Source organism: Nematolebias whitei, chromosome 8 (genome assembly GCF_014905685.2).
Source record: "Nematolebias whitei isolate Nwh7 chromosome 8, NemWhi1, whole genome shotgun sequence".
In the NCBI taxonomy this organism is placed as follows: domain Eukaryota; kingdom Metazoa; phylum Chordata; class Actinopteri; order Cyprinodontiformes; family Rivulidae; genus Nematolebias; species Nematolebias whitei.
The window spans coordinates 15481627-15491315 of NC_056505.1; the positions used below are offsets into that span (position 1 = coordinate 15481627).

At 41.9% G+C, this 9689-nt stretch overlaps 1 protein-coding gene across 1 annotated transcript in view; it reads left to right on the plus strand.

Moving 5' to 3' along the window:
- ptch1 (patched 1) overlaps nt 1–9689 on the plus strand; it is a 32242-nt gene that overhangs the window by 1259 nt on the left and 21294 nt on the right. Inside the window, exon 2 of the mRNA XM_037680986.1 lies at nt 1270–1462. Coding sequence (XP_037536914.1) covers nt 1270–1462 — 193 coding nt within the window. The remainder of the gene's footprint in view (nt 1–1269; nt 1463–9689) is intronic.

Consider the following 9689-nt stretch of genomic DNA (forward strand, 5'->3'; position numbering starts at 1 on the left):
TGTGTGTGTGTGTGTGTGTGTGTGTGTGTGTGTGTGTGTGTGTGTGTAGATTTTGGTGGGCTTTACCACATGCATCATTTCAGAGTCTTTAACGTCATCTATGGGAGTGAATGCCACCTCAGGGACAAACCAACTCCCCACCCCCCCAAGAAAAAAATGCAAATTTGTGTGCAGCAGGCAGCAAACAGTCTTTAGGAACCATGTGGGAGCAACCTAATAGATTTGCATTCATTTTAGAACTGCATTGATCCATTTACCATAATGCCCATGAATGCATCTGCTCAATGATAATGTTTAAGTTCACAGCATTCTGCTTTTACTTACCTTCATTCACCTCGAAATCCAGCTGCAAACCAGTTTCAAACTCTTAGACTTCATTATATGTAGCGCTCACTGCTTTTACTGTCGAATGACACAACCCGCCCAAGCTCTTCGTGTGAGAGCTGCAGATGTTGCTGCAGTTTTTATGTATTGCTGTTATGAACAAACCTTATTGTAATGCAGTGTGCATGTTTTGATCTTTTTTCCATGTTCTTATGTGTAACATTACGTTGAATCTTAATTACTAACCTTCACAGATGTTTGATCAAAGTTTTTTTTTTTTTTTGTCATTCAAAACACACATTGTCCCTCTAACCCAGGGGTCTGCAACCTGCGGCTCTGGAGCCACATGCAGCTCTTTGGTCCCTCTGCAGCGGCTCTTTCAAGCTTTGACCAAAACTAACGTAAAACTGAATTTTATTGGCTGTTATACAAACAACAACAAAAAAGGACTACCGGTAGTTGTAGCAGTTTTCTTGTCATTTCTTTTGTAAATATGTGAATACTGAAACAAGTACAAGGATTAAAACATGCCCACTCTAACTTTATGCCTTATTTCTATACTTAATTCATTTTTCCACAATCAAAAAAAATATCTAGGTCTGCATAGTTCATAGCTTTTATTATTAATAATAAAAGAAACATATCTTTAACAGAATTTGGTCTTTTCATTTGTCTTAAATTGTAAAAATATAAATTATTAGTCATTTCTATCTTTATAACGTCTCCCCTAGTGGCCACAAAAGGCCCATCCAACAAACCTAAAGTGGCCCATGGGCCACCAGTTGATAACCGCAGATGTAGCAGGTTGTTGCAGCTCTGAACACTTTGAATTTCACGAACGAAAGCGTAAAATGGCTCTTTTGATTGTCAAGTTGCAGACCCCTGCTCTAACCTTACAGTACAGTACTTTTGTGCATTCACTGACAGTATCTTCTCTTATCACAGGGGAAGGCAACGGGGAGGAAAGCACCTCTGTGGCTGAGAGCGAAGTTCCAGAGACTTTTTTTTAGGCTGGGCTGTTACATACAGAAAAACTGTGGAAAGTTTTTGGTTGTGGGCCTCATGATTTTTGGAGCTTTTGCTGTGGGCTTAAGGGCAGCTAATTTGGAAACGAACGTGGAGAAACTTTGGGTGGAAGGTAAGATGCCGATCTACTGTTTTCTGTTTGACAAGCTGCACCATTTCTGTGATTAAGATGCGTTTTGATACAACCTGCTGTAGACATATTCTTCATTTCAATGTCTTTGAAGCCACACTGCATGCTTTGATTGATAGAGGATCATTTAAACTGGAGGAAGAAACGGTTGGTGGGTGCTATTAAAAAGTCTTGCTTGGGTCCTGGAAATAAAGCATAAAATGAATGTGCTTTACTTTTAAAGCTGCTCAAACTTGTTTGTCCAGACAAAATGTGCAAAGACATCGTTACCCACGAAGAAGCTTGTAATTAAGCTCATAAGGAGCACTTGTAGTAAAGGAAATTTTTGTCCAAGCCGCCATTTTGTGAGAGAGTGTGCATGTGTGTGTAAGTGTGTGTATGAGACTGCCCCCAGCAGTTGAAGGCTCAGAGACTGTGTGTGTGGTCCCGTTTTGGACAGCTCTCAACTTTCCAAAAAGATTTGTTTCCGGCTGCAGGGGAATAAGCAGAGCGAGGACAGAAGCTCATGTTTGTAAGCGTGCTAGTAACACTCTTCTTTTTGAAATGAAGTTTTTGTCTCAAAGAGTTTACGAAAACATAAAACTGAGGCGGGGGAATGAGAGTGTGCATATGGGTGGTGCTTTGCGGGGTAAGGAGAAGGGGCTGAGCCTTTTTTCCTTCCCTTTGATCTGCATTCCTGTACTTAAGAGTTGGCTGTAGTAGTCATGAATGGAGAGACAGGTTTTGCCATTGAGGACTCTGGAACTAAAAGAACACAAGAAACTATTCTTACACATACGTGTTTACCGTTTGTTTGCTCTGCTCTGCAGACTAGAAATCAGTTCATGAGCTTGAGCATCATAGGAGACTGATATGTGCACAGATTAAACACCCCACCTGTTTGGCTGTTCTCTCCTTGTGTGTGCTGCTTCAGACGTCTGACAGACAGCATGTCTTTAAGGGTGCATTCACACCAGCCCTGTTGTCCCGAACTCTAGCCCGTTTGCCTAGGAAGTTTGATTCGTTTGGGGATGTGTGAACTCGCCATCAAACTCTGTCACGGAATAAAAAGGCGAACTCTGGCCGGGGCTAAAACCTAGGTCTCGGTCCGGCAGAAGAAAACTCAAGCGCGGTTCGAGTACAGTGTGAATGTAAGCAGAACGGGCACTGCTCCGCAAGCAGGAAGTGGACTACAACGCAGGGCAAACAAACACGCATTTCTCTTGCCTTGTGTGAAAAACAACATTCTCCATGGTCTTCTGCTTCCTCTTCCACTTATGCTGAGTCCATTGTTGAAAAATGACAAAATATAACTCCTAAAACCGCTAAAATTTGACGCCACTCCGTTTTTGTTTTTATTTCTAGAAGAAGAAGTGTCTTCAGAGGTTTTTGTGTCGTTTCTTTCAGTAGTTCTTGGTGCAGCGCCCCCATAGGCGAGCTGGGGAACAGGTTGGTTCAACAGGTTGGCTTGACTGCACAGTGCAGTGTGAATGCAAACGCACCAGCTCAAATGTAAACACAATTTTATGAATATTGGTCCCCATCCGAACCGAGTCTACCAGACTATCCAGTGTGAAAACAACCTAATTGGTTGCGCAAGCGCAGTTGACATAATTTTGGGGAGTCTCTTCAGTACAGTTTTTTACTTGCACTTGGTTTCACGCCCTTTTCATGGACAGGTGGTCTGTAGAAAGAGGGCTATGTATAAAACAGGGTATTCTAAATGACTACAGTAAATCCTTTACCACTACAACAATTTATATTGGTATTGTTTATGGTTGTGTGATATTAGAAAGGTGTTTAATATAATATAATAATATGGAATATTGCAATTAGGTATGCACAATATTGGATTTTTGGTAGATATCCGATATGCTGGTATGTTTCAAACTTATTTGGCCGATAACCGATACTGATGTTTTTAATATACTTTCCTTTGTCAGAACATAGCCCTCTTATTTGGGCTTATTTGCTACAAAAATTGTGTAGCAGCTGTAAGAACTGGTGACATATATTCAGTAACAACCATATCTATAGCACTTTGTACAGCGTGCGCTCTCAAGACATCATTACCTGCAGCGTCCCCTCAGTGCAAATTGAACTCGGTGAAAAGGCCTTCTCCTACTCCACTCCTGTTTCCTGGAATACAAAAAGATTACAAAAAATCTGGAGCTCTCGACTCCGACCTCTCTAAGGGACTTTAAACAACTGATAAGTTCAATGCAAAAATCAAAGCAGACATGTTCCTGTTTTTAGTATTTTAAACCGTTTTATAATGTAGCTTGATTTTATTTTGTTTTACAACACTACTTTTATTTACTTTTTTTATATGCATTTTATGGCTGTTTATTGTTGTGTGTACCTGTGGTTTTGTCTAAAACAGGTCTCTCTTGAAAATGAGTCCTCGAGGCTCAATGAGACTAACCTGTATAAATAAAGGTTGAATGGAATATTAAATGAAAGTGTTAAATGTTATTTTTAGCATTAGTCACCTGCGATGCTGTCTCACTTGTGGAGGCTTGTTCCAGGTTCCTAGCTGCAGTGTGGGATTCTCTGCACTACTGTGCATGAAGGACAGCCTTTTTAAGTTCAACGTTTTTATATATCCATTGTGCCTTAAGGCTAATCATGCTAACGTGGCTAACACGACATCCAAATGTCTGTGGTAAAACTCACCCACGTGCTATCGACTATTAGCTTCTCAATGACGTCGGAAATGACGGCTTGCAAATTGAGTAAGGCTACATCGGAAAAATATCTCTGACTGAGGACGATGTAGCGAAGCTCAACGTACCGTAGTCCAAAAATCTTTGGAATCCAATATCCTCAACGAAAAAAACTTTCACACTGCCGACATTTTGACTTCTTCCTCTCCGCCGTGATCAGATCAGGTAGGCGTTTTGTGATGTCATCACGCTGTGCTGGTGCTGCACGCATCCTTATCACTGGGTTGTCATACAAAAACAGCATCTTTTATATCAGTGAGTTATTTTGATGGAATAGCCGATGTCCGATATTTAAATTTAACTCTAATATCAGCCGATACGATACCATGCCGATAATATCATGCATCCCTAATTGCAATAACAATATTAGTTGCAATAAACCCACAATTTTTGTCAAATCTCTTTCTCTTCTGACATCACTCGATGTGTTTTAGCATCTCAGCCACTACATTTAAATCAGCTGCGGGCGTCAAGAGAAGTGGGAGTTCATCTGATTGATCAAATATAGATTTTATTGATTTACTGAGCTTGAATTCATGGCTCCAACACAATAACTTAAGATTTATTGCTATCTTTGCAGTACTAGTACTGTTAAGATTGATTTTGCAATACATTTTCCATATATTGTGCAACCCTAGTGTAAATAAACTACGGTAATATTTGGTTGAACATAATTTTTGATCACATTAAAAATAAGTGCAGCAAATAAGATTGGAGAAATTTTTATCCTTTTCGGCATCAAATATGGCTCTGTGATGGACTTGCGACCCGTCCAGGGTGTACCCCGCCCCTCGCACAGTGATTGCTGGACATGGACACCAGCGACCCCCGTGACCCAAAATGGAATAAGCGGGTAAAGAAAATGGATGGATGGATGGATGGCATCAAATATATTCTCTTCAAAATTTCAGCTATTCTGAGCTGCTGGTTGTCTTTGTTTTTTACAAGAAGCTGCATTTACCTTCATATTTAAGGTCTGTTTGGGTAAGGGTTTTATACTTGGTAGACATAGTTTAGAGGGAAATTTTATCTGTGGCAAAATATGCCATTGCTCTTGGCTACATTTAAGTGTGTGTGCATGTTTTAAACTTAAAATCTGTTTCTAGTGTGTGTTTAGCCATACTTCATACGTCTACATCCATGTCCTTTTTTTAATACTATGTTCCCTGCTGGTGCACCAGTGAATAATGGTAGCAATCTAACTTCTTGGTGAACCTAGTCTTTGTAGCATAGTGACCTCTGGATGATACCTACAGTATTCTCTCACACTGACTCTCAGCGATAAACAGAAACCTGCTCTCACACAGACACTGTCGAAGAGACAAGGCTGCTGTGGTTTCCAGGTACGTGAGGGGTTCCAGATGCTGTTAGGGAGAGATCTGTTTGTTTGGATTAGAGAGCACAGCTGAGGGATAGATTAGTTCTGCCTGAACCGTGGAACACTGTGCTGGGTCGTGCTGGGGGACTGGCTCATCATCTGAAAAGAAAAGGGAAAAAGGGAGGACACAGAGCGAATGTTTATGTTTCATCTGGAACTGCCCTCTGCGGGCGACCCGTGAACAACCCCACCAGGAAGCTGTGTGGCCTGTGAATGGGCATACGCTATAGCTAGCTCATGTTAGCCCTCTCAGTACCTTTAGAATCGAGCAGAGCCACCATTGTGATCTCAAATCAGGTCTGTCATCACCTACCCTTTGGATGTGCCAAAGCGGCCGAGGTCTGCAGCATCCCCCCCCAGCATTAGCTGCAAACTCCCTTTGGATGTGCCAAAGCGGCTGAGGTCTGCAGCATCCCCCCCAGCATTAGCTGCAAACTGAGGTTGTCTACTGTGTTTATTCTTTGTGCGGTCACATGCAACAGCATTAAGCGGGGATTGCCTCTTCTCACTGTGCTCACTCCGCACTGTTTATAAGTACTCAGACACAGGAAGTTCTGTTTATTAGACAAAGTGACAGAGTGACTGGGAGGGAGACGTATGCCTGCTCAAAGAGCCAATTATGTCTTTTGTTCACACCGACATCTGACAATATTTTAAGGGGTTGTAGTTTCTGAAACTATAAGAAATTTGCAGTAAAATTTTAAACTCGTTCTTTATCAACCAGGAAACAGTGCAGCGCCAGTGATGAGGGTCCATGGGAGGTTGCATTCACACTGCAGAGATCCTGTGCTTAAAGCCACTCACAGGAAATAATTAGCTCAAAAAGGAAGTTGTAGTATTGTGATGTCCTGTTTTGATCTCCCCATCACACATCGACTTGGAAGTCCAATGTTTGCTTTGCTCATCTTTTGGAGAACTAATGGCGTCTGTTGATTTTAAGTACACCCTAAATTTGAAATTGCAGATGCTCCTGTGACAATCATAAGCAGAGTTGGGCAGCAGAAACATATTTTTTGGTTCCAAGTTGGAAATGGTATTCTGGGTTAATGCAAATACAGATTTTATAGAAAATAAGTGTTTTTATCCTCTAATTAGAACAGTATCACATAAACACCCGCCTTCCCTTTATCCTCACTCCTTTGCTTTGAGACATGAGGCAGCGCCAATTGGGGGAGAGAGTACTAGGTGAGGAAGAAGTTCAGACGCTCTGGGTGCAAACTGAAGTACCGGTAGTTAAAGCTGATGAGCCAGAACTGTGGTAAGTTAAGGTTAGCCAGCTGACGTGAGAAAACAAAAGTGGTTTACAGTTTTCAGCTTGCATAGTCAGATAAGATCTCTGTGAAGATGCATCTGAATGATTCAAGTTGAAATAGATTTATGGTCGCCTGATTTATGGTCTGGACCCGGGGCACGGAGCTATGGATTGTAGTCTCAAGGCTACAGGCTGAGCAGAGGCCCTGGGTCGCAGAGCACTTTCTTAGGGTGCTTAAGTGCAGAGGCCAGGGACCACAAGCATGGACTCCAGAGACCCTGAGGTCATCTCATTGAGGCCCCGCTATTTAAAACCTCACCTGATACTCACCCTGTGGCCCTGGTGCAGAGTGAAGACTTGCAGCAGAGTGGGGGGGAAAGGGGGGTGGGGGTTGCTAGAAGGAAAGCAGCAGGTCACAGCTGTCACCGGGTACAGTTTCTGACCTGAGTTTGTTTTTGTTTGCACGTGTATTTTTTCCCTCCTAATGAGTCAGTCTTATGATTTTGATGTTATGGGAGAATCCATTATTTTCGTTTTAGATCAATATTTGTGTTTTAACTAAATGAAATAGGCTCTCCAGCAGAGGGCAGTGAATTTAAGCTTTTTTTAAAATTTTATTTAACTTTTAAATATTTCTGCATGTTTCATAACTTTAAAAAAAAATGTTTTAATGAAAAAATAAATTTCAGTAGGCAAACAGATGTACATACTTCAGAATCCATATTTATTGAACCACCTACTTAAAATCAAATGACTTTTGTGCAATATTGATATCAGGACAGGTAGAGAAAATGTTTATGGTGTTTTTGTCCTGAAACTGAAACTCATAAATGGACCAAGGCTTTTCTTTAATTAACAGTTCCCCCCCCTTCTTTTTGAGATTGTTTTTATCTAGACTGAATCAAAATTGATTTGACTCAGTTGTTGGTTATTTTACTTTGAACGGCAGTGAGTTTAGTTGAACAATGAGTGCATGCGTATTGAGCCTCACCATCCTTTCATGTGGACAAAAACAAGGATTTTCTGAATGAAGGAGGATTGTGGTATTGCATGATTGCATTATTTAGCTCTTGATTTGCATGTCAGCCCTCAGCAGTAATACATGAATGCATGGACACGAACATGCACACACATGTCACACTGTCGCATGCAGAGAAGCACTTTGGAGATTTGGTTCTATGGTTGACCAGTGCTGGCATGACAATTTAAACGGATGGACTTTATTTTGGTCATTTTTTCTTTTCATCCTTTACTTCTCTTTTTAATTTTATTTCACTGGATTCCCCCTTGCACTTTTTCTTCTGCAGCTTTCATTCAAGAACCACAAGCAATCAAACACACAAGTGTACCCACACCCTGTATTTTTTTAAAAATTCGCAATAGCAAAAAAAAATCCCTACTACATAGGCATTTATCCTTTCTTTTTTATCACTTTTACACACCGATGTGATTGTGCTCACACACATGGACACTTGTTCCAACTGGATTTATCAGTCAACCACAAACAGAATTAAATCTCTGTATGTGAAATAACATTCCAGTGTGTTGTGTTAAACTTTATGAGTTGATGAAAAGAGCAGGCTAGCTGGTGAAGTGTGAGGAAACATTGCGCCTCTGGTGCTACACACCGACGTGCAGCAGTGTTTTCTTATGCGTGCCCTCCTGCATTTGAAAGAGGCCTTGTTTATAAAAGCTCTACCTGGTGTTAGTTAAAATGCATCAGCGTTTAGATTTTTCTGTACATGATGTGCGTTGTGATGCTGCTCATGTGTGCGTGCGCTCACACAAGGTGAACCCATTCACAAACAACTTCCTGAGATGCCTCCAAGCTCTCTGTTTACATTCTGCATTCTTTCTTTCTGGCGCTTTTATTCAAAAAAACCAGAGCCCTTCAAATGACCGACCACAGGAGACTATGGAGAGACCCCCCCCCCCCCCCCCCAATATCTCCTCCCTCCTCCTTTCGCTCTTCTATCACTCTCTTTTTCCCCTCTGCCAGAATAGTCTCTCTCTTTACTCGAGTGTTGTCTTCCCCACCGCTCTCCCCTGCCTTCCCCCTCCACCAGCAACATCTCCCCGCCCCCACCCCACCCCTGGCTGGAGAGAGTGGCCTCAGAATGCCAGATGTATTACAGAGTGAGCCACGGCAATGTAAACACTCAGCCCTGCCATGAGAGCAGGGTGGTCTGGCCTCCCTCCTTCCCTTACCCTCCCTCTTTCCCTTTCCTCTCTTCCCTCCCTCACAGCACTGACTGCCAGAAGGGTGGAGAAAGTACAAAACAGCCAAGGGGGGAGTGTGTGTGTGAGAGAGAGAGTGTGGTGAAGAGGAGAAATACTGAAGGAAGATGCAGGAGTATAGTAGTGGTAGTGTGTTTGTGTTTTTTCTGTGGTACCCACCGTATACTAGGAGAGATTAGGGTGTGGATTGATGCTTCTCAGACTGCAGCACAGTTTTATTGCAAACTTCTCTAACGTGTGTGGACTTTCTTTGAAGCCTCTGTTTTTGCCACAGCTACATACACAGATATAGTTCATTCATAGTTCACGTCGTCATGCAATCTGGCATCAAGAGCAAGTACCGCAAACGCGAACGCATAAAAGAGAAGAAAGTGTTTTCCATCACAGACGATGAAGAGGTGCAGCTCCATTTTGAATCTGTGTTTTGTGGAGTGAAGTTTTAAAAGCTGTAGGCATGCACTGTAACTTTTCTGTAATTCTAATGAGACATCTGTGTCATTCTTGATGCAAGAACTGGTGTCACAATATCCATTTTACCGGATCGTTTCGTGTCAATTAGGCTACGGTAGTTGAAGAAGCGGATAAAGATGATGGATGGATGGATGGATGGATGGATGGATGGATGGATGGATGGAT